The sequence below is a fragment of the Megalobrama amblycephala genome, linkage group LG16 (assembly GCF_018812025.1).
Source record: "Megalobrama amblycephala isolate DHTTF-2021 linkage group LG16, ASM1881202v1, whole genome shotgun sequence".
Lineage (NCBI taxonomy): Eukaryota > Metazoa > Chordata > Actinopteri > Cypriniformes > Xenocyprididae > Megalobrama > Megalobrama amblycephala.
In genome coordinates, this window is record NC_063059.1 from 30,230,594 (window position 1) to 30,255,181 (window position 24,588).

The 24,588-nt window shown below is 36.2% G+C and overlaps 2 protein-coding genes and 1 long non-coding RNA gene across 7 annotated transcripts; all 3 read right to left on the reverse strand.

The window, feature by feature from the left end:
• Positions 1-330: 330 nt before the first annotated feature.
• On the reverse strand, positions 331-7,759 carry LOC125248535. 3 transcript variants are annotated; one of them, XM_048160467.1, is made up of 11 exons: positions 7,234-7,759; positions 5,700-5,739; positions 5,326-5,450; positions 4,613-4,954; positions 3,481-3,579; positions 3,327-3,383; positions 3,189-3,254; positions 1,103-1,132; positions 898-960; positions 611-815; positions 331-498 (listed from the first exon to the last, which is right to left on the reverse strand). In XM_048160467.1, the coding sequence occupies exons 3-11, from the start codon at positions 5,375-5,377 to the stop codon at positions 486-488; spliced, it is 927 nt and encodes a 308-aa protein (XP_048016424.1). In that variant the 5' UTR covers positions 5,378-5,450; positions 5,700-5,739; positions 7,234-7,759; the 3' UTR covers positions 331-485. The 3 variants fall into 3 exon arrangements, with proteins under 3 accessions (XP_048016424.1, XP_048016425.1, XP_048016423.1); XM_048160468.1 differs by lacking the exon at positions 7,234-7,759 and having other exon boundaries at positions 611-670; positions 750-815; positions 5,700-6,591; XM_048160466.1 differs by lacking the exon at positions 7,234-7,759 and having other exon boundaries at positions 5,700-6,594.
• A 714-nt stretch (positions 7,760-8,473) lies between these two features.
• On the reverse strand, positions 8,474-11,151 carry LOC125248536. Its single transcript, XM_048160469.1, has 7 exons — positions 10,727-11,151; positions 10,283-10,621; positions 10,029-10,121; positions 9,861-9,932; positions 9,516-9,554; positions 9,369-9,419; positions 8,474-9,297 (listed from the first exon to the last, which is right to left on the reverse strand). The coding sequence occupies exons 1-7, from the start codon at positions 10,779-10,781 to the stop codon at positions 9,284-9,286; spliced, it is 663 nt and encodes a 220-aa protein (XP_048016426.1). The 5' UTR covers positions 10,782-11,151; the 3' UTR covers positions 8,474-9,283.
• Positions 11,152-14,626: 3,475 nt separating this feature from the next.
• On the reverse strand, positions 14,627-24,465 carry LOC125248920. 3 transcript variants are annotated; one of them, XR_007180441.1, is made up of 9 exons: positions 23,046-24,465; positions 19,989-20,023; positions 19,649-19,710; positions 19,476-19,512; positions 19,026-19,370; positions 18,776-18,867; positions 18,593-18,664; positions 18,193-18,240; positions 14,627-16,221 (listed from the first exon to the last, which is right to left on the reverse strand). It is a non-coding gene; the product is annotated as an uncharacterized LOC125248920 (long non-coding RNA). The 3 variants fall into 3 exon arrangements; XR_007180442.1 differs by lacking the exon at positions 19,649-19,710; XR_007180440.1 differs by lacking the exons at positions 19,989-20,023; positions 23,046-24,465 and having other exon boundaries at positions 19,476-19,979.
• Positions 24,466-24,588: the final 123 nt, after the last annotated feature.

Below are 24,588 nucleotides of genomic sequence, written 5' to 3' on the forward strand. Positions count from 1 at the left end.
AGAGATATTTTTATGACTGATTATGTTCAGAAACAGTGTATGTATTAACCTAACAGGAAAAACTGGAACAGATATTAGCCTACAACTCCTTAAAATGTGAAAATCAACTTTTTTTTATGATAAACATAAAACATTCTCACCAATATGTGTGCTGATCAACTGATAATAACATGCAACAACTGCTGTTTGTAATATGCAAAACAAGGGAACAAGCATAATATCAATTTCAATCTTTAAAGCATTCGATTTTCATTCAATGATTTGAGCATGTCACTTGGCAAACATTGATTTTTTTTTTTTTTTTTTAAACGAAATAATGATTTCCATTAATCAATGTTAAACATCAGCATTTATTGAGATATTGAACTGTTTGCAATGATTGAAATGAGAAATTGACTGAAAAATGAGGATTCTGGATTCTGTGGAGCTGGATTCTATCATCACAACCTGACTTCTAATCAACACAGTCTCCATATATTGGATTTTTAAACTGAAGATCTGCAAGAGAAATTCAAGAAAATGCCACAATTAAGATAGTTTACTTGAAAAAGTGACATAATACAGCTTGATTCATTCAAATGACATTTTAAACCGAACAATGAACAATTACGTTTTTGTTTTTTCCGTTTTTTGCCAGCATTGCCTGGAATGGAGAGCTCTGCCTGGTTGACTGAAATATTTCAAACAGATATTTGGGTTATTTCCATTCTTAGCACATACAGTTTTTCCAAACACAAACGTTGTCTTACCATAGTATGGTTTTACATCTGAAGGATGACTTGCAGTTGGCTCAGGAACGGGAGCGGGTCTAAAAGCTGGTTTGTTTCAAAATTAGAATTTATTTATCATTTATCTTAGATTTACAAAGTAATAATAAATAAATAAATGATGAGTCACCTCTCTGAGGATGTGGCCCCTGCTGCACAGAAGAACTTTGATTTGGAGCATGTACATCATTTTCTTGACATGAAAAAAATACATTTATAATTTTACCCAAAATCATGATGGAAAAATAATTCATTAGAAACCAAACTTGAAGAAGAAGGCTAATGCAGAATCTTATAAGTTTGTCATTATAGCAGTGAACAGAAGAAACACATACCATAAACAGTTGTAAAGCCTCTTCTCAGACCTTCAGAAATAAGATCAATAGACAAACATGTTTATTCTCAGTATTGTATATTGTATTTCTGTGGCATTCTGTTACTGTAAGAGTTATGTTTAGTTGTGTTAGTACAAGTTTTAGGGCATGTTTGCATGACAACGATGTACTAAAAACCGATAAGTTTTACGCTTTTACACATACAGACGACAGCGTTTTCAAAACGATCATGCATGCCAGGCGATGTCACTACGTGCCTATAGACTGAACATGTAATATGCATGCTTATGATGTAACCGTTTTTCACAAATGTGCGTTTTTGTAGTTTACACAGAGACAATAATGGTATCATTTTCAAAAACTTGCACTTTAAAACCCGTTTTCAAAAGTTTTCAGGCTGTTGTTGTGTAAACGAATGGCCAAAACGCATACATTTTTTTTAGTTTTTAGTTGGAAACGGTGTTGCCCATTAGTTTGGTTTTCCCTGTTCCTGTTTGCTTGTGTTCTCATTTATTGTTTGTTGCTTTGGTTTCTAATTGAATAACACACCTGTTCCCTGTTCTGTTGATTACCTTGTATGTAAGCCCTTGGTTTTACTCAGTTCCTTGTGTTAGGGGCTGTTTACAAGACACGTTTAGTCCATCCACCTTATTTTTCATCGTGCTTTCTGTGAATGTGCAAGACTTCTGATTTATTAGCCGCTAGGGAAACAATGAGAAGAATATCAAAGTGCAGTAAACTGTAAAAATAAGGTGGATAGGCATGCGTGTTTGGCGCGAGTGCTCTGTAAAAGAATGCGAATGCTCAGGCACGCAGTCTTTCTTTAGAAAGTGACATCGGCAACCACTTGTCTGGCATACGTAATACAGCATTTTTAGTTATTTTCGGGGATCCGTGTGAACGGAGATAGTTTTGATAATGTTGTGATCTGTACAAAGAAAAAATGTTTCCGTTTTTAGTACATCCTTGTCGTGTAAATACCCTTAGTGTTGTGTTAGAGTGTGTAATGCTTGGTTTCCCTCTGTGTTAAAAGTCAGTTTAATCGGCTTGCTCTCTTGGTACCACTTTTCACATTACACTCAAAAAAATAAATTGTTGGATTTACTTAAAAAATAAGTGTCAAGTGGTTCCACGCAACAATATTGAGTAATTTGTACAAAAAACTATTTAGTTGAATGAACAAAAGAAATTCAAGTAAAGCTGACAAAATTTCTTTGAGTAAATACAAATCATTTGAATGTCATTGTTACATTATATTTATATGTGCAGTTTACTTAATAATGTTATGTTGATTATGTAAGGTGAACACATTTTTTTTTTTTTTTTGAATAATCATTTAAATAAAAAGGATACAACATATCAAAATGCACTCAAAAAATAACTAATTGAACAAACCGAATTGAATTGAGAGCAGGAATTTCAACCTATAAACACGCGTATATGAGCGCGCACAGCCTAAACACAGGCGACACTCTTCTGCATGATGGTAACCACAAAATTCAAAAACATTACAGAAACTACTCTAAATGTCCAACATAACTGAACATTAAGCACTAACATAAACTAACAACATCTTTTCCTTTACTGAAAAAGACATAAAATAACACTTTAATCCCTAAATTTACTCTCCTAATGCAGTCCCTTGCAAATCATGCTGGGAACTACGGATCCACTGCCCAGTTAGTTATGTCAACAATAATGTTTCACACAGCAATGTTAGGTTGACTGAACAAACACTTGCTAAGTAAAGCTGACAATACTCAATTTTAGTAGAAACAACGCAGTTAAATTACGTTCATGTAGTTACATGAGTTTTTTAAGTAATGTGAACAAGGGTGGTTTGAGTGAAACTAACAACAGTGAAAGTTCATTTTTTTGAGTGTACAGTTACTAAACTATTTCCCTCAAATATAGAATATAGAAGCCCCCAGTTTGAAACCCCTGTTCTAGATACCAAACTTCAAACGAAGTGGCAAACAAATGATGTTAGATGTTTTCTCATTTGATATTTCTTATATAATGCATTGACATTCATGTGTGTTTTTCAAAACCATTGGCTTGTAAACATTTAAGTGCTGTTTCTTACCCCTGTTGTTTTGGTTTCTCTGTTCACTTCTCTCTGTATTCCTTGTTTCCTCAGGGTGGTTATTACCTAAGAGTCAAATGGTTTTCGTAAAGGTCAAGAAACTCCACAGAATGTCACTCACTGAACGTCTCTGCTCACCTTCACTCTGAACTCCACTAGCAGGATTAGATTTGGATGATTTATTTGTATGCTTTCCTGTCCAAAAGAAGAGAATACGTTTAAGCTGGTAACATTCATTTGTGAAAATAGAACAATTATTATTTTAAAAAAAATGCAAGGAACCAGTGCTCACCACAAAATTTTGAAAACAAGCTAAATGAAATAAAAAGGAGAATAAACAATCCAGCTCCAGCAGCAAAGTAGTACCAGGGATTTAAGTCATCACGATGTTCTACAAGGACAATCACAGCCTATTAGAGGATTTCAGCTAATTTTCTATTTATGAAACAGAAAATTATAAAAGGGATTAAGAAAGGATTAAGCATTGTTGTGACCCATAATTAATTAATTATATAAAATGCAACATTATATTAACTACTGTTCTAACATTTGAATTAATCATTTAATACAATGCACTTCTTGAGTATGTTTTCACATAAAAAAAAAATTACACCTGAATGGAATTACATCTGTAATTAATTTCTGTAATTAAATCTATAATTATACTGTTGACCCATCCCTTATACCTTAACTCACCTTTAAACCTACACCACCAAACCTGTCCCCAACCTTACCAGAATCCCACCTCAAAAGCAGCAAATGTATTTTGCAGTACAACATGAACACAATAAGTTGTAGTAAATACATAGTAGTTAAAGACACCTAAAGTGTGACCAGAAAAAAAGACCACATAAAAACCTATTTAACATCACATTATATAATTATACTGTAAAATGCTGTCAAATGTATGGTTTTTGCAAGTAAAAACTATATATAAATATTTTTGTTTCTTCTTAGGTTTTGATTTCAGTGATGCTGGTTTTGTTATTTAGTAATGTTTATGGCATTATTTTATTGTCGTGTGTTACCCTGATGGTGTTTTGTGTTGGCCATGTTTTATGAACAGGCAGCTTGCAATAAATTCTGGCTAATCATTTGGCTCTCTGTTGTACTGCTAATGGTATTATCAGTAGTAAAAAAATAAAAAATAAAAGATTTTTTGTATTTGAATGAGATTGGTAAATTAACATTATATCATTTAATGAAATACATGGTTTTAAGTTCAGGCACTAATATACCATATTTTTACCATATGTTTAACAGTGATTTTCTGGCATTATCAACTGCCATTTTTCCCCCATAATTCTTTTTAAAAAACATTTTAGCATCTATAAACACATGACAGCTGTATTGACATATAGTACTTGTGACAACTTCCCCAAGTCACAATGAGCTCCATTCTTAGATATTTCAACTGCTCTTACTCTCAATTAGACGTTCTGTGATCTCCACTCTCCAGCATTCACGGTTCAGCTCACACAAGTACGGGCCGATGTCTGAAGGCTCCAAATCACGGATGAGGATGGAGAAGTTTCCGTCATTGAACAGAAGCGGGAAAACGTTGACTCGTCCTTCTGTAGGAGTATCAAAGATGATTTTACCATTTTTCATGATAGTTAGAAGAGTAGCTCCATTGGAAGAGTTGCTCCATTTCACTGTCTCTGTTTCATTGTCAAAGCTTTTATTAAAGTGACAAGGGAGAAAGACTTCCGATTTCAGAGAGTTGCTGATTTTGATCTCTTTACATCTGTTCCAGCGTTCCAGAGCTGAAATGGAGAGGCATTGAAATATAACTGATTCAGTATCACACAGACACACATTTTCATCTCTTAAGAGTCAGTTGCTACCAAAACTTATTAAAGAATATTTCTAAAGAAATGTCTGGTTCATTAACCTTAAAAAATTAATAAAAATGATTAAAAAATAAAGAACTTAAAAGTTATTTTTTAAAAATTAAAATAAATGTAAAAATATTAGAATTGCTAGTACTGAGACAATATTGATATTATTCTTTTGGACCATTATTGATCATTTTAATAATATAGTCAATATTTTGATTTATTTTTATTTTGCCCCCAATATTAGCCTATATAAGCTACATCATGATTGATAATAAATTCTGGTATTTTGAACCTACCATGTGAAGACACCAAAGCACCAAAAAATATCCAAAGATGTGAAATGTACATGATGCATGTCAAGTTTGCAAGTCCAAGTCAGAGATGGAGAATGTGTAGGCTGATGTCCTTCACATGTTATTTCCTGTCAAATCACACACACAGCCTCTTAAATGTGGCGGTCTAGAGCTGTGAATTCACAGCCCAAGTGACTTGACATTTACCTGTAACTGCATATGCTTTTTTTTACAGCCAGATTAGTGATGTAACTGTGACCAAACAATGAAAAATTTACTTTGTAATACATTTGATAACATTGAAGGCTGAGGGTAGAGAGATTTTCTTTTGCACTATTGTGTTTTGAGGTTGCAGAGTCAAACGCCAGGCTACTTACCTCAGTTTAAACAGCAGGTTTCCATTTCTACTACCACATCCTGTAGCAAAGTCAAAGTGAGATCAACTTAGTGAGATGCATGCCCTGTAGCAAAACTAATGAGCGCAGTGTGCCAGAGATTATTCTTGTCCAGCTCGTTCACAAAGCATTTAATCAGCGATGTCATAAGCTACAGTTTCTACAGTACTTCAGAAATGACTGCTATGCAATCTTAATTTGCATAAAGGTATTGCAAAATATTTAGTTTAGGCCTATCAAATATCATTTTACACTGAAAAACAATTTCTTGATTTTAAATCACATTTACTATCACATCAAACAAGCAAGTTATTTGACTGAAATGAAGATTGTGCCCCAGCCACAACACACAGGTTTTTCCCCTTTTTTGTAACTTTCTGTATACCTTGCTTATCGCATAAGCTGTAGTTTATTTTAAGATCCACTTGCAAAAACCACGACATGAGCATGTGAAAGTATAGCCAGTCTTTCCTCTAAATGACCTTAAAAATAACACTGGAGGTTTTGATAATAATTTTAGTTTTCTAGTTGCTAGTGCTTTAGTATATTACAAGTTCATCTAAATAAATCACACATTTTATAGTAAGCCATTCTAACTTTTAATCCTTAAAATGTATTTTCATGCTACTAGCAGGCCTACTTATTTATTTATTTTTTAGCTATATCCACTCCACTAGTACTTATTCTTTGGTTACTATTGATTATTCTTTAGGTACTAGTCCTTATTCTTTAGAAGAAAATTAACTAATTTAATAATTGATGATCTTTACAATGGAACAACAAATAAGAGAGAGAGAGATGAGAGGAAATGGAATGAGAGGAGAGGAGAAAGAAGGTACAACATGTCAGAGGTTGTTAAATAAATCCGCAGAAGACGCAACATTTTTCAAAATGACTGAAACTCCAAATTCGACCTCTGTTTACATGATTTCCTTTCAAAGCTTGAAGCTAAACGTTTACTATAAGTAATAGCGGCTTCTACTGGACAGAAGAGTCAATAACAATATCCATGTGACCCTCTCAGGCTGTTTTTCTCTTAGCATGATTTCGTTTTAGCGATACTCTAATTTCCTTATTATTGTAGCCTACCTAATGAAGCAATGCAGATATTAGTTGTTAGTAGGCTATCAATGTATTTTCACATATTCAGGGCTGGAAATGGGGCGCGTTCCAATACAAATTGGTTAATTTGGGGGTGGGGGGGGGGGGCGTTCTTCTGAATAGCCTACTAAAGCAATCCGAATTCAGCACAAAAACGTAGCGCAATAATAATTTGTGATATTTGGATGCACAATGTCATTTGCAGGTTGCAGCCAATGGAAATGCTTCTCTGTCAGTTCGCGTCCTCACAGAACCAAATTATCAGAGCAGACCACAAGTGGGATGAACCGAGATTTTTGACGAAAATATTAGCAGAAACCGTAGGCTAATAGATGTGATAACAGAAAATTTGATATGCATTTACAGAATCGTATTGCTAAATGACAATGATTCGGCGATCAAGCCACATTCAAACCTGCTTTGGCGCTGCCGCTGATCCTGAGAGAGCCGTTGTGTGGTATGAAACAGCTTCACAAACAAACGTCTTTTCAACCATATAATAATAATAATAATAATAATAATAATAATAATAATAATAATATAGTATCATTATTTCAGTTTTACAATAATTCAGATTATCACAGAATTACTGGGATAAAAGTTTATAGTTCGGATATAAACACTGATATCTACGGATCAAAATGTCGACTGTTACAAAAATGTATCGGTCGTTTACTGCAAAAACGAATGCAACAAGTGAGTCATTGTATCATTCATTCAAAACTATTTTGCTGAAATAATTAATTAGAATTAATTACATTTTTTAACTAACATTTTGTCAAAACCATATTAGATAGTATATTAGGCTTATCCTTATTTTATTTTTTTTTTGCACATTAGCTTCCCTTTCCCTTAAAACTAGATTCACCTTTAATTGTGTTTAATATTAGTTGATTTTCAAAGCACTAAACTTAGAGGCCTCCATCCAAAAATGTTTTTAAAAGGTTTGTGACCTTAAAATTCTGCATGCACCACATAGCCTATGCAGACTCCTCCACAATGTATCTTTAATTTGGCCAAAATTACAGGATAATTGTCTCCAAGCAGAGATTCTGTTGAATGAAGAGTTTGTGCCACACACAGTTCATAAATGTTGTTCATTGCTCTATCATGTGCCTCATCTTAATACTCTAAAAAATCATTTGGAGAAAACATCAAATATGGTTATAGATTATTGAAGAATTATACACTTGAAAGGTCATTGAAAGTAAAATAAATAAATAAATAAAATACGCTTCCCGACTAGAGTAGGTGTCACAGAGGCGAACTCCGTAATTCCCTCCTCTGGCCATCGGAGGGAGCCCTCACCCGAGTACTAACATTCTCACTCACACTACAATTCCCATCATCCTCTGCTTTGGATTAATTACCCGCCAACTGTACCTCGTTAGAGACTCCCAGTCACCACAGTTAGATACAAAGTCTTGTATTGCTGAGGTGTACAATTCAGAGCGTTATTCTATTGTCTGACTGCTTACTTGTTGCTGAACCTGTTTATCGTTTATGAACCTCTGCTGCCTATCCCTGACTTGTGCTTTGTATCCTGACCTGTGAGTGTTATCTGCCAGCCCTGACCATTGCCTGTTCTCTGATTACGATTCTGCCTGCCCTGTATCATATCTGTCTGCCCCTGATCTACCCTGCCTGTACGACTACGATCTTGTTTAATAAAGCATGCAAATAGATCCCAGCCTGAATGACGATTCATTACAGTAGGGAAGTTCCAGCCCATATTAAATGTAAATGTAGCCTATTCTCATGCATTGCTGCAGTGAAGCACAGGAGAATATGACAAAAACTGTCTTTAATCCAATGACCCAGAACAAGAACACTTAGAAGAACTAGCAACAACTTAAAACTCGGATGGAACAATGAACAGAGGAATTGTTTAAATACAAATGACCAACAGGTGAATGTAATAACTAAGGGAAATAATTTAATTCAATTCATTTCACATTTATTTGTATACCAATTTTCATAATATAACTAGGGTTAATCAAGACTAAACTGAACTGGAGACACAAAAGACAAAACACATGAACAAAAAGTAAACTAAAAGTAAACCTGACAAGTTTTTTTTTTTTTTTTTTCCCCACAGCTTACCCCAACTCTCAAATAGCCTAAGAATAAATAAACGTTTTCAGAAATTGTAGACAAAGATGACTAAAATATAGAGAAGCTGACATACATTTAATATACAGTAGCCTAAATATTACACAACCAAACAGTGTTCTTGTTTGTTTGCATTTAAATGATTTGTGCAGATCACTTGTAAATAGTTTCAAAGGAAAAGCTAATTTGCACATCAATTTTACATATGTGGTTTACAAATGTAATTGGTATATCATCAACCATTTTTTAAAAGCGGAAATCAATAAATGAAAATAGAAAAAACATTTCAAAACAGATGACATATTGATAATCTTTAATTTTCCACTGTTGTCAGCATCTCTTCTATTGCAGCATTATGCCTGGTTGACTGAAACAATTTTGTAAGTTATTCCCAGCCTTATAATAGAAACAGTTTTCCAAACATAAATTGTATCTTACCATAGTATACTGTAGTCATGGTAGAGTCATTTGGATCTGGAGTTCTGAATGCTGATGGAAAAAAATTATACATTTTAGCATGCTAATTTTATTATTTAGTATTATTCTTAATCAGCATATTTGAGCTCAGTTATAGCCTATCTGTACCTCTCTGCTGGATAGAAGAATGATTTGAAGAATCATGTTCTTGAAAAACAAAGTATGACATATTTATTTTTTGATAACAAATAAAGTAGTTAATATAGACTATTAACAGTAATTTAACAGTATTATCAGCTTTCAAACCACATTAGCAACAATGAAAAATGTACTTTCAAACTGCAATTAAATTAAATGTAAATTAATTATGAATTTTGTTTTTGTGATCATATATCATATTTTTTATAAATATATCAACTGGCATAAGTGGCATTAATAAATCTATCAGTCCGTTCTTCAGAAAAACAAACCAAAATCTTAAAATCTCATTCATATCATTTTTACTGAACTTACCTTCATTGTGTTCTTCATTAATAGAGTGACATTTGGATGATCTCATACATCTCACACAACGGTTATGTAAGCCTTAATATTATTTTACAAACAAATAAATAGGAGTCAATGTATCATTTCTTTACTGAAATTTTACTTTGGATAATGAATGAAAAGTAAAATGCTCACCAGTGCGATGAAATACAATAAAAAGAAGAGTGAAAAGTCCAGCTCCAGCAAAAAAGAACAACGAGGGTTTATAAGAGTTCACCTCCACAGTTTCTGTGCCACAGACAGAAATTTTATGTTATATAATTGTAAAATAATTCAGTATATTTTGTCATAATAATTTACCATATCTCTTTAATAAATTATTATTATCACACCATTATCCTCCTCTAAATTTAATTTGAAAGACTTTCCCGTGCAGGGACTGCTCTTACTCTCAATTAGACGTTCTGTGATCTCCACTCTCCAGCATTCACGGTTCAGCTCACAAAAGTACGGGCCGAAGTCTGAAAGCTCCAGATCACGGATGAGGATGGAGAAGTTGCCGTCTTTGAATAGAAGGGGTAAAACACTCACTCGACCTTCTCTAGGACTATCAAGGTAGAATAAGCCATTATTCTTGATCCTTAGAAGAGTAGATTCATTGGAAGAGTTGCTCCATTTCACTGTTTCATCGTCAAAGCTTTTATTAAAGTGACAAGGGAGAAAGACTTCTGATTTCAGAGAGGCGCTGATGGTGACCTCTGTACATCTTGTGTTCCAACGATCCAGAGCTGAAGAACAGAAGAGCATCAAAATGTGACTGATACAACTTTTCATCTCTCATAGGTAAAGCTAAAGATATGGAGATTGAAGACGCATTTCTGTCTATGACTTACCGTTTGAAGACACCAGAGCACTAAAACATATCCAAAGCTGTAAAATGCACGGCATATTTGTCAAGCACGATGTCTTTGACAGTCAGCTAGAACTAATTAAAAAGCCTCATTCAAAGAACCCTGTTAAGTCTACAGTCACATGATGTTTCCAGTAATAGCACGCACACACGTACACACATATTGCTTTTCCTGCTATGTGGTAAAGGTGTGATTTCTCAGCCCTTTTTTTTATAACTGATGAAGTATGTGTATTTGTTATTATTGCTATAACTATTTTTCAGGTTGTAAAACAAGTGAGTACAGCACAAAATTATTGATTACCACTGTCATTTTCCATTTCACTCACACTGCACCTTAGTATAGAGCTGTCGTTGTCTTCAAACCCCCTTTTTTTTGTTATTATCTCAAACCTCTATTTAACTGGCAAAAGTACAAAGAAAAGATTTCCAATGTTTTCACTGAAAAACTTTATTGTATTTTGTAAGTATGAACAAATTTTGATTTTGATAGCTGCAACACACTCCAAAAAAGTTGGGACAGAGGCATGTTTACCACCATGTCACTTTCCTTTTTAATTACAATTTTTAATCATTTGGAAATTGAGGATACTAATATCTCGCCTGATACAAGACATCCGCACAACAGTCTGTGGTCATGCCTGGCCATACATTTTCAATAAGAGTCAGATCTGGACTGTAGGCCGGCAGTCAGACACATCCACTCTATGGCATAGAATGTCTAGAAACAACTCTGATGTACCATGTGCAGTACTCTTGAGCACATGTGGCTGTATTTAACACAGTAGCATGTCGGTTTCTAATGCGGTGCCATCTGAGGGCTCAAAGGTCACGCACATTCAACTGAGGTGTCCTACCTTGCCCTATACAGACTAAGATTTCTCTGGATTCCCTGAATCTTTTTACAATATTATGTAGATGGTGGAAGACATAAAATCTTTGCAATCTTGCATTGAGAAATGTGATTTTTGAATTGTTTGACAATTCTCTCATGACATTTGGCACCAAGTGGTGAGCCATGACCCATCTTTTCTTGCAAAGTCTGAGAAGCTTTTTACACCCAAACATGATACCCTCACCTATTACCAATTCATTTGCTATTTGTGGACTGTTTAATAAACAGTTTAACTTGGATATTATAATCTTTTCACTTTTATTTTGCTTCTGTCCCAACTTTTTTGGAGTGTGTTGCAGCCATCAAAATTAAAATTTTGTTTATATTCACAAAATACAATTATGTTGGTCAGTGAAAACATTGGAAATCATTTCTTTGTACTTATGTCAGTTAAAAAAAAGGTTCAAGAGAATTAACAACACCAATTGTTTTTTATTGCATTTTACAAAATCCCAACTTTTCTGGAAATGGGGTTTGTATAATTACATTCATTGCTAAGCAGTCACCACCCTGTATTTCCATACTGCAAATTTATATATTTACATTTCTGCAAATGTATTTCTGTTTACTGAGAACATACAGTATTTAAATGGTTAGTTCACCAAAAAAAAAAAAAAAAAAGTCATCATTTACTCACCATCATATGCTTCCAAACCTGTAAGACTTTTTTTCTGGAACACAAAGAAAATACTTTGAGAAATCTCTTAGTGTTTTTGTTCTCACAGTGAAGTTAATAGTAGAAATGTGTCTTGATATAGACAGCGATACATCTTCTAAATATATTCTTTTGTGCTTCGGCAGAAGAAAGAATGTCATACAGGTTTGGAAAGATGTGGGTAATATTTTTGGCTGAGCTATCCTTTTAGCTTTAAACTGCCATAAACTGCAAGTACAAAATAATAACTTTAAAATGTATCTGTTTGTTGTCAGAAAAAAAAAAAAATAAAAAAAATAAATAAATAAAATAGTGACTGGGTTGGTATATTGGCTTGTCACTGGGGCAACTTTGCACCTTAACAACCCCTTAAAGGTGCATATTTCTACTTTAATATGTACCTTTAAAGTATTACTATGAACCCTTTTAGAAGTAAAATGGTACAAAGTTGTTCCTTTAAGTGTACTGACCTGGTGACAAGCTGTTGTACCCCTAAAGGTAAATTTTTTTCTAAGTACGTGTTTTTGAAAGTTTATAAAACTATCCAATTTTCCTCCTCTAATTAAATTTCTATTAAAGGTGGGGTATGTATTTTTTCAACTACACTGCTTGGAAGTTAGTCGGGCCGACACCAACAACAAACGTGTAACCAATCAGCATTAGGGGGCGCATGACGGTCGAGGAGAGAGAACAAGCAAGAGGGAGATTTGAAGAAAGACTGCAGAAAGAGATGAGCCACAATACAAAATAGCTCAAAAGAATATCACTGGAATGAAGGTTTATGACTGGGCAAGCGCCTTGGGACCGTGTTTATATTAAAAAAGCTTCCAGCGCCGGAGAGAGCTAAGCAGGAAGGCCTGAAAACAGATGCGGAGGCTGCTTTGATAACACTGGGTTTTGATTGTTTGGAGTTGCTGTGCTGTTTGCAACTAACAACAAACACTTATTTGTATTTACTCTGGTGTACTGTACGATCATTTTTTATGCTTCCTTGTCGTTCGTTCATCATCTGCGCTTTATTTTTCGTGAAGCCTTTTATTGCGCGTCAGCTGTGATAAACAGACGTCCACTCTCACATTGCGTGTGTAACAGTGGCCGGATAGTGAGAGTTGAGCATGTAAACCACTGTGCATACCAGCGATCGGACCGGGGTTCAAGACCGACTCAGAGTCTTTACTACTTCTCTGGACCTTGAATGTGGTAATTTCATTGCTTTCTATGGGAGATTAAAAAAAACGCTCGGATTTCATTAAAAATATCTTAATTTTTGTTCTGAAGATGAACGAAGGTCTTGCAGGTTTGGAATGACATGAGGGTGAGTAATTAATCACAGAAATTTAATTTTTGGCTGAACTAACCCTTTAACGTTATTGGATTGGCTTGGCATTGCATTGCATTGCAATTTTAAATATTATATAATCTGCTTATACCACTGAGCTAATGTTAAACTTTACAATCAAAACATTTAACCTGCCAAAATTGTAAGCACGGAAAAATGGAAGTCAGAATACAGATCATATTTTGCATTAGCATGTAGCCGCAGTTTCACAATACATTAATTACACTTACAAAAAACAGTAAAATGCTGCAAATCTTTTTTTTTCTTACACTTGAAAGGTGATTTACACCTTTACAAACCTTTAATTTATGCTTCCAATCTTATGTACACTTTCACAAATCTTACACTGCGCATGCAAATCTTTTAGGCATCATTTTAAGTTCAAATTAGGAGGGTGGGGATGGTTGCAACAGGGGACGGTTGCAACATGGCTTATTCCTTCAATCAGGAATGAGCTAGAGTGATGATACTACTCATACTACACATGTTCAGTTAGCCCCTCCTCCTTTCTGGAAGAAAGCATCCACATGTGACCATTCCTTCTACAAAAAATACTTTAAGTAAAAAAGAAATTTTTTTCAGATTTTTTTGTCATACTAAGCATGAAACATTATAAAGTTATATTTTTATCAGTGTTTTCTTAGCTAATAAAAGGCATAGCTACCATGTGTCAAGGCAATTCTGTCAAGCTAGCATAGCAAGTTTTATCATGGCTGTTTTATCATGTTTCCCTTATGATGACATTCATGAGTTCGCCTGCCCATTCAGTCTGCATGGTTAATGGTAAAACAAACTTGGCTTGCTGTCCTCGAAGGAGGCTCGAACCCGAGGCTTGGCTTGAGCTCAGAGTCTATTCAGAACAGCTAGAGTCCCCCCAGTGAATCTCAGCCTTTTTCAGCTCTGCTTACATTAGACTAAATGTAGCCTACAATATAGATATTTAAGAGTAGAGTTTAACATGTATAAACAATCCAAAAAAGACCAGAATGCATGATGAAGATACCTTTAATGAACTCAAGAGAAAGAAACGCTACACAACCAACATAACCAAAATACAAGACAAAGAACAGAGGAGAACTCAGGGTTTAAATACACAGAGGACGCTAATTAACTGAAACAGAACAGGTGTGTACTTAATTAGAAACCATGGAAACAAACTAGGGCATGATCAGGAACCAAGGAAACAATGAATGAGAACAGGCAAACAGGAACAGAGAAAACCAATCAAAGGGGCCGTTTACACTATGCCGTTTTCAACTAAAAATGTGAATTTTATTAATGTGTTTTTGGTTGATCATTTACACGACAATGGCGTTTTGGGTGCCTGAAAACTTGGGTTTCAAAGTGCAAGTTTTTGAAAACGGTCTCCATGTAAACAACAAAAACGTGAATCTGTGGAAACTATGACGTCATGCACATGCGTATTACAAGCTCAGTCTATAGTGTTTCATTGCCATTTAATGGCCTGCCTGCAGAATACAGCGTTTTTAGTCATTTTCGCAGATCCATGTGAATGGGGATCGTTTTGACAATGGTGTCGTATGTACACAGAAAACTCAAAGGAAAAACTTCTCCATTTTAAGCATATCGTTGTCATGTAAACGTACTCTAAAACACAAAAGAAACTAAAAAAAGAAATAACCCGGGGCTGTGATGTCAGGAAAGGCACATCCTTGCGTAGTAACTATAGTCTGATTGAGGAGGGAGGAGGCTCTGGAGGAGGTCGAGGGGCTGGTGAAGAACAGGGAACCACAGGAAATGTTGGCAGGAGGAGCCAGGAGCAGGAGTTGTCAGGTGGGGACCCAGAGAGCAGCCAGAACGAAAGGGAGGGAGAATTGGCTGACGACACCAGGGAGATGACTGACAGAGATGAGGCTGGTGGAAGTGGAGCCCTACACGCAGACGAAGAGCCAGTGAGACCAGTGGGACAGTGCCTGAGGACTGAGGCGGAGTTGGTGGGACAGAGGATCAAGGCTGAGAAGAGGCAGAGCACAGAGGATGGCTCGGAAGACCGTAGCACAGGCAAGGCAACGTCTGACCATGGCGGAGCCGATAGGTCGACAGGCCATGGTGGAGTGACAGGATCAGTGGCTGAAGGCAGAGCCAGGGATCCTCTTTACTGGGTGGAGCTGAAGACCGGAAGACCCGAGGTAAATCCACACCATGGAGAAGTGTCAGAGGGGAGACTTCTAGCTGGGTGGGACCAGCAGGGACACGAGAACCAGAAATACATCCTCTTCCACTTTACTCCAGGAGCAGTCCCACGGTGACGCACAGTGTTGCCGGGTCACACACCTGGTTAGACTCTCTGTGTGGCTTAGGCTCCGGGGCGATGACCTTCTCAGTCCTCGAGTCCACTGGCTCATTCATCGTGGCAGGCTCGAGTTTGCTGTCTGCGGTGGGCTCTGCCGTTTACTCTGTGCAGTGTGTGGGCGGTGGCTGGCTGGGCTCTGAGTCTGAAGTGGGGCTGGTGATGTCCTCCACGTGGCAGATGGTGAACGCCGATCCATTATTCACCAGCACCCACTCCACAAATGCAACAAAATCTCCCAGAGGATAGGTAAGTGTGCCTTGGACTGCTCGCTCAGCCTGGAAAAATAAAAACACATAGAGAGCGGTCAGGAAATGTGGTGTGGCAAACCAGGTCTAAAAAGTTCCTTGTGTGGTCCTTGAGGCTTTGTTCCTTCCACTCAATACAGAGCAGCTGGACTGCTGGCAAGTCCATAACAAAAGGATAAAAGAAATGCCACAAAATAAAAAATAAAAAAACTTCTCTTGCTTTATATTCTGTAACAGTTAGCGTGTATAAACAATCCAAAAAAGACCAGAATGCACAAGGAAGATACATAACTTAACTAACTTTAGTACAAGACAAAGAACAGAGGAGAACTCAGGGTTTAAATACACAGAGGAAGCTAATTAACTGAAACAGAAGAGATGTGTACTTAATTGACCCTTTTCCGGGAGTTTGATTGACAAGCGATCTAAACAATTATAACGCTGAATCCGCCATTTTGTCCAACAAAGCAATCAGGAGTTAGAAGATTAACCTTGGTGGACTTGAACCTCGGTGGACTGCGTGTGGCGTGACAGCGGCATGGCTTGTCGGACAAAGCAACAGAAACTAAGGGGGTGAGTCTTTGCGAAGGGTCAATTGTCCCTTTGCAAAGACCCGCCCCCCTTAGTTACTGTTGCTTTGTCCAACAAGCCATGCCGCTGTCACGCCACACAGAGTGAAAAATACATCATGGAGCAATGAGGACACTGACAACATGTCGACAGACAAGACAGAGCAGGTAACTTGTGATATTAAACAAAGCCCAACTTTCAAACTGTGTAATTTTTAAAGAAATTCGATCAATAAAAAACATTTTGTGGCTCTTTAATGTGTCGTGACAGATCGCTGTAGCGCCTCAGCTCAAGCGGCTCGTGAACCGATCATCTCTTCTTACTAGTTCATTTATAGCATCAAATAAACATGAATGAACATCAGAAGGAATGTTGTTTCAATCACAGAAAGATGTCAGTACACACCATTTTTCAAGTTCAAGTCCACCTACGTTAATCTTCTAACTCTTGACTGCTTTGTTGGACAAAATGGCAGATTCGGCGTTATGATTGGTTAGATCGCTTGTCAATCAAACTCCCAGTGAAGGGTCAATTAGACACCATGGAAACAAACTAGGGCATGATCAGTAACCAAGGAAACTAACAATGAATGAGAACACAGGCAAACAGGAACAGGGAAAGCCAAACTAAGGCCTGGGCCACATTAGATGATTTTCACAATATCTTAACTGATTTTAAAACTGTGGGAGACCACAGACATAATGACAGTTTCAACCAATTTTTAGCATTATAATCCTCTGAACGCATACACTAGAGAGTTCGACCCGACTATGTGACCACACATGTTGATTGCAAGAACGATTTCACAGTGACACGTGATCTCACGGAGACTCGCAAAATTAAACATGACTTGAGAAGAAAAACAAATGGACAATCATTATCAGCAGGCTCTCCTGCCACACATTCTGCTTTACAGTGAAAAATAAAATAGAAAAAAAAAAAAGATTATGGGTGATCTTCTTTCTCAATACTTCACTTTCATGGCATGTTTGTGGCTGACAAGTTTCAGCTAAAGAAGCACACAACATCCAGTAGGTGACACTTGCTCACTCTCATTGGCTATCGCGCGCATCACGTCAGAGGCAGCCTGATCAAGAGGTCTCGATCAGGAGAAGTTAAATAATTGTAATGACACCACAAAATAAAGGATTTTTGGGACAAAGAAACGTTTGTGACAGGCCTCGAATCAGGCTGCGATTGTTTGGGGGTGCAAATCGGGCTTAAAATTTTAAACCCTTTTTTAAAAAGTATAAATCAATAAATGATAATAGAAAAATATTTCAAAACAGATGACATACAATTGATTATCTGTAATAGGGAATCCAGTTTTATTTCCCACTGTTGTCAGCATTTCTTCGTTATATCTGGTTGACTGAAACAATTTTGTAAGTTATTCCCAGAAACAGTTTTCTGAACATAAATTGAACTTACCATATACTGTAGTGATGGGAGAGTCCTTTGGATCTGGAGTTCTAAATGCTGAAAAAGAATAGTATTAATTAGCATATTTGAGCTCAGTTATAGCCAATCAGTACCTCTCTGCTGGATAGAAGATTGATTTGAAGAATCCTGTTCTTAAAAAACAAAAGAGTATGACATCATATATTTATTGTTTGATAACAAATAATATAGTTAATATAGTCTATCAGCAGGAATTTCACACTGTATTATTAGCTTTCAAACCACAGCAGCAATTGAAAACCTACTTGCAAACTGCATTTAAATGTAAATTAATTATGAATTTTGTTTTTTAATGATATATCATATTTTGTATAAACATATGAACTGGCAAGTGGCATTAATACATTCACATCATTTTTACTGAACTTACCTTCATTGTGTTCTTCATTAATAGAGCAACATTTGGATGATCTCATACATCTCACACAACGGTTATGTAAGCCTGAATATTATTTTACAAACAAATAAATAGGAATCAGTTTATAATTTCATTAAATACTGGTTCAATACTGAAATTTAACTTTGGATAATGAATGAAAAGTAAAATGCTCACCAGTGCGATTAAATACAAGAAAAAAAGAGTGAAAAGTCCAGCTCCAGCAAAAAAGAACAACCAGGGTTTATAAGAGTCCAAGTCCACAGTTTCTGTGCCACAAATAGAAATTTTATGTTATATAATTGTAAAATGATCCAGTATATTTTGTCATAATTTACTATATCTCTTTAATAAATTATTATTATCACACCATTATCCTCCTCTAAATTTAATTTGAAAGACTTTCCCGTGCAGGGACTGCTCTTACTCTCAATTAGACGTTCTGTGATCTCCACTCTCCAGCATTCACGGTTCAGCTCACAAAAGTACGGGCCGAAGTCTGAAAACTCCAGATCACGGATGAGGATGGAGAAGTTTCCGTCATTGAATAGAAGCGGGAAAACGTTGACTCGTCCTTCTGTAGGACTATCAAAGATGATTTTACCATTTTTCATGATAGTTAGAAGAGTAGCTCCACTGGAAGTGTTACTCCATCTCACTGTCTCTGTTTCATTGTCAAAGCTTTTATTAAAGTGACAAGGGAGAAAGACTTCTGATTTCAGAAAGGTGCTGATTTTGACCTCTGTACATCTTGTGTTCCAACGATCCAGAGCTGAAGAATAGAAGAGCATCAAAATGTAACTGATACAACTTTTCATCACTCATAGGTACAGCTGTAGATATGGAGATTGAAGACACATTTCTGTCTATAACTTACCGTTTGAAGACACCAGGGCACCAAAAAATATCCAAAGCTGTAAAATGCACAGCATATTTGTCAAGCACGATGTCTTTGACATTTAGCAAGAACTAAATGAAGCCACATTCAAAGAACCCTGTTAAGTCTAATAGTCACTTGTTTCCGGTAAAAAATGTCACACACACACTCACACATTGCTTTTCATGTCATTTGTGGTAATCTAGGTGTGATTTCTCAGGCCAACTCTTTATAACTGCAAAAGAAGTATGTGTTTTTGTTATTATTATAACTATTTTTCTGGTTGTAAAACAAGTGAGTACAGCACAAAATTATTGATTACCACTGTCATTTTCCATTTTACTCACACACTGCACCTTAGTATAGAGCTGTCGTTGTCTATAATTACATTAATTTATAAGCAATCACAACCCTGCATTTCCATACTGAAAATGTATGTACATTTCTGCAAATGTATTTATGTTTACTGTATTTAAAGGGCTAGTTCAAAAAAATCTGTCATCATTTACTCACCATCATATGCTTCCAAACCTGCATGACTTTTTCTTCTGGAACACAAAAAAATATATATATTGAGATGTTTTTGTTCTTCCAATGAAAGTTATGTGACGTGTGTGAGTAAATGATGACATAATTTTCATTTTTGAGTACACTATCCTTCTCCGCATATTATAAGTAAATAAAAAAAGTCTTAAATTATTAAATTGTGCAAAAAGAAAAAAACATGTATCTTATCCAATTGTGGTTGGGATGGTCAGAACAGTCTCAAACACCCCTCCACCACACCAGATAAAATTATAAGTTGCCTTTATAAGTGCATTGGGTGGGCTTTTTTTTTTTCTCTCAGGACCACACAACACATGTGACAGGCCTGACTATAGCTAACCACAGAGTTTCCTCTAAGCACACTTGAGATTTACTTCCTTGTTTGAGGGGCCCCAAAAAATAATTAGAAATAATTTTAAAATGTATCTGTTGGTACAACAGCTTCTAACTGGGGCAACTTTGAACTTATCTACCCTTAAAGGGTGCTCTCTAAAAAGTCCCACAATGCACTGTGAAAACCAGGGAGCGTTAATGCTCACTATTCCATTAATGGGAGTTCTGAAGCACAAAACATAGATATTTTTGAAAAACAAACCACTACTTAATAATAGGGTTGGGAAATTTTCTGGTTCCAGTTCCGCCTAACGATTCTGGTTCCATTCAAATTTTTAAACAACCAATAAAAATAGTAATAAGGGCAAAAATATACACAATACTCAACTCAAACAGTCATGAGTAAAATACTGTTAAAATTAGATACTTTAAGACTTTTACTCAAGTCGTATTGGAAATGGTTACTTGTAATTTTTGATGTAAGGTATCAGTACTTTTACTCAAGTATTTTTTTTTCAGGTAGCCTACTCTCTACACCTCTGCATGTCCCTGGGCCAGAGCAGACTGTGCTCGAGCTGCGGCGGTTCATGTTCACGCAAAAACGGACTTCATTCGCGTCAATGGAAAGTATATTTACACTGTCTGAATCATTCCCTATTCTCTATATAGGGCACTATGTGCCATTCACCATGTAGAAACTAGTAAATGTGTGAATAAATGACCGGTTTCAGCCACAACTGCAGTGTAGGAGGAGGCGGGACTTCAGATTCTAGAGAGCATTTGATTGGACAGAAGATTTGATAAGAAGCCTAAGTTCCATGTGATGTCATGAAAATCCGTGATCCATTTTAGTGAAAGTGAGAGACTGTAAGTTTTTAATGCTTATGTCTCCTTAATGCGATTTTTGTCATTGTTTTGGAACACACCAGCTTATTCATAACCTTAAGGCAACATATTCATACTAAAAGCTATAAAACTTTAATCTACACGAGTATTCTACACAAATCATTTTCATTTAGGAATTATCCTGCGAGTGATGAAATCAAGAACACAACCTTCTAAAGATTATTCGTGCAGCTTTGTGCACCTCTCTCTCTCTCTCTCTCTCTATTTGACGCGAGTAGTGCGAGGGCTTTTCATTGCATTCATTGCTATAATATTTCTGAGGTGAGATGTCTCTATTAAAGGTTCCTTTACTGATCCCCTAGGGCAGTGGTCACCAACCTTTTTAAGCCCAAGATCCCTGACCTCGACCTTTTTGAAAGACAAGATCTACTTGATAGAAAAAGACAGCCCAGACTGTATTTATTATTTTTTTTCGTTGTCAATGTAGATTGTGATTTATTTATTTATTTTTACAAGCAAATTGGCTGATTCTGATACTGGTTGCAGATATTTATTATTAATATTATTATAATAAACAAAAATACATAGCCACTTCAAATTAGAGGGAACCACTGCTTTTTAATCACAATCCAAACAAACAAAGAATAAGATTTAATTTCAAGATTTAAAGCAAAAACAGAACGGTCCGACTTTATCTTTGTGAAATTATAAATGCTACACACACAAAAAAGCACGAAACAAAAACAGCAGGCTGAATGGGACGCAAATTCACTCTCTGACAGCAGGTGGCGCTTATGGAGAAGCAGTGATACAGCGTTTCCTTGGTTACCGCTGTAAACAAAGCTGAAATGCGCTAATAATGAGCTACTTTATTCGGAGGTAAGAGGAAAATAAAATGCCATTGCCATCGAAATCTTCCTGAAGACTGATCTCCTTTTAGAGATGAATTCATAATCCCTCACCCCCAATTCAATATTTATATTTCCTTCCTATATTTCGAGCATCGTGAACAGTGAGCTGCTCTGCCTGCTACAGAATTTTCTCCTCTTTGTGTTTGTCTTCAGCGTTTCTGGCCTCTTTACAGACTCAGACATAATGTGGGTTATTTACTAGGGTTGGGCGATGTCCCCTAAATTGGCAGTTGACGATGTTTACAGTAAAACATCGTGATGGACGATGATATCGTCGGGGGTGTGTGGGGGTGTATTTTAATTTTTCGTTATTATATAATTATTATTCATTATTTTACTTTATTACTTTATTTATCCCATTGACGCGTACGATCACACCGGTGTGATTAGAACTTTCAGTGCAGTGCATCACGTGATCAATTGCCAAATTCAAATGTGCATGTGAGCTTTGGCTGGCGCAACCAGAGATGGACGCGCGCGCAGCACTTTTCATATATCACAAATATGCAGTGTTTTCAACCACATAATGTTTATTTTAGGTTTCGGATGTTTAAATACATATAAGATGTTGTGAATCTAAACAGAACCTGCGGCACAAACTAACATGGCGACGCCCATAACGTGTATAGCTCAACTAACGCAATCATTATAAACAGCAAAACACATCCACTTTCACATATTTGACAATCGGAATATCAGATATTTCATGTTATAGTTAACAAATTAGTGAACATTTTGAATAAAAAAGGAAAACTGAAATGAAAGCATATCATCAGTCATACAGCGCTGCGGTGTGTTGACAAGCACAGAGCCGTCAACGGCTCTGGACAAGCAATGACGCGTCACCATGGAAACCATAAAGCGATATGTTCTAAATAACGGTCGCCTTAAAAAAACTCACGCTGGGGGGTCAGACAGAATATTTTAAACTTACGTGCGAAAGGGTTATTTTATTTCCCAACTAATGACTCATCCGGGCTTTCCAATAGGTTGCACGTGAGGGGAATAAAAGGGGCGGGCGGGGGCGTGACATCACGATGGTGTCTCTCCATCGTGATGTCGGTCAGCCATCACGATGGACGATGTTATCGTCCATCGGCACAACCCTATTATTTACCTTTATCTGTCTGTCCCAGTAGCTCCAGAAAATAACTTAAAAATAAATACAAAAATACAGTACAAAGACTGGAGAAATGTAATGTATTTTTGTACGCATATTTCTGTTATTTTCGCGAGCTACTGGAACAGTGATAAAGATCGACGGGTTGGCGACCACTGCCCTAGGGGATCATGATTGTGTATTATGGGTATTCTCTTGCCATTGAGTGTACATCGGTTGTACACTCGTTATTGCGGTGCATTATGGGATAGAATGAGATAACATCCACTATGGTTTCCGACACAAATGGCTGTTCCCTCAAATAGGGCCATATTTAAAGGGTTAGTTCACCCAGAAATGAAAATTCTGTCATTTATTACTCAGCCTCATGTCGATCCACACCCGTAATACCTTTCTGGACCTCAAAAGGTGCAATGGCATTGCTGCCTATGTGTATCAGATATCCACGGATTTCAGCAAAAATATCTTAATTTGTGTTTCGAAGACAAACGAAGGCCTTATGGGTGTGGGACATACTTTCTGGGTGAGTAATTAATGACAGAAATTTAATTTTTGGCTGAACTTACCCTTTAAGGGTATTGAGGGCGCTTTTAAACATAGCCTAGGTCAACTATCATAGACAGGAAATAAACACAGGAACACAGAGAACCAACCCAGGACCAGCCCCTGATATATGAGGGATATATTAATATATATAATATAATATAAATTCAGTTTGTCTACATACCACTATATGTATACCATTTCTATACTGCCAGTGAGTGCTATTAAAGCACTATTACACTCAGCTGTGATTCAACTCAAATTGCTTGTATACTCTTGTTCAAGAAAAAAAATATATATATTTTGTGGTCAGTTTAAAAACTGAGGCCTGAGGGTAAACTAGTGTATTGTCATAGTTAGAGTTTCTGGTTTCCATGTTCACCACATCCTGTAACAAAGTCTGCGTTAGATCGTCTCAGATTAGGTACATGCCCTCTTGCAAAACAAGTGAGAACCTCGTATGCCAGTGATAATTAATGGGCATCTAAGATTTCTAAAGTAGAAGGACAATTTTTCTTCTAGTGGTCCAAATAGAAAATACATTTTGTGTAAAATCTGAATTTGAGTCAAGTGATACCAGTCAGAACAAGTTGAACCAGTTGAACCAATAGCCTTGCCAACTTATTTTCAGATCTGTATGAGAACCACACAAAGTATGTGACAGTTTTGAAAATAGTTCATCACAAAAGTGTTTCATGGTCTGATGGTGTTGGCAAACTCATGTACTTAACATTCATTACTAAGTCTACAGTTTTTACAACAATATAAATATATATAAACAGTAATAAAAACCTAATAATTTTGAATTCCCATC

Excerpts from the sequence above, each read along its gene's own strand:
- LOC125248535 (XM_048160467.1), bottom strand. The coding sequence starts at position 5,377 with ATGTACATTTCACATCTTTGGATATTTTTTGGTGCTTTGGTGTCTTCA. Across the intron at positions 3,384-3,480 it reads CTTGTTTTCAAAATTTTGTG|GAAAGCATACAAATAAATCA; the intron begins GTGAGCACTGGT and ends TCTTTTGGACAG. Across the intron at positions 1,133-3,188 it reads GAGAAACCAAAACAACAGGG|GTCTGAGAAGAGGCTTTACA; the intron begins GTAAGAAACAGC and ends TTATTTCTGAAG.
- LOC125248536 (XM_048160469.1), bottom strand. The coding sequence starts at position 10,781 with ATGCCGTGCATTTTACAGCTTTGGATATGTTTTAGTGCTCTGGTGTCT. Across the intron at positions 10,622-10,726 it reads TGCTCTGGTGTCTTCAAACG|CTCTGGATCGTTGGAACACA; the intron begins GTAAGTCATAGA and ends TCTGTTCTTCAG. Across the intron at positions 10,122-10,282 it reads CACAGAACGTCTAATTGAGA|AAACTGTGGAGGTGAACTCT; the intron begins GTAAGAGCAGTC and ends TCTGTGGCACAG.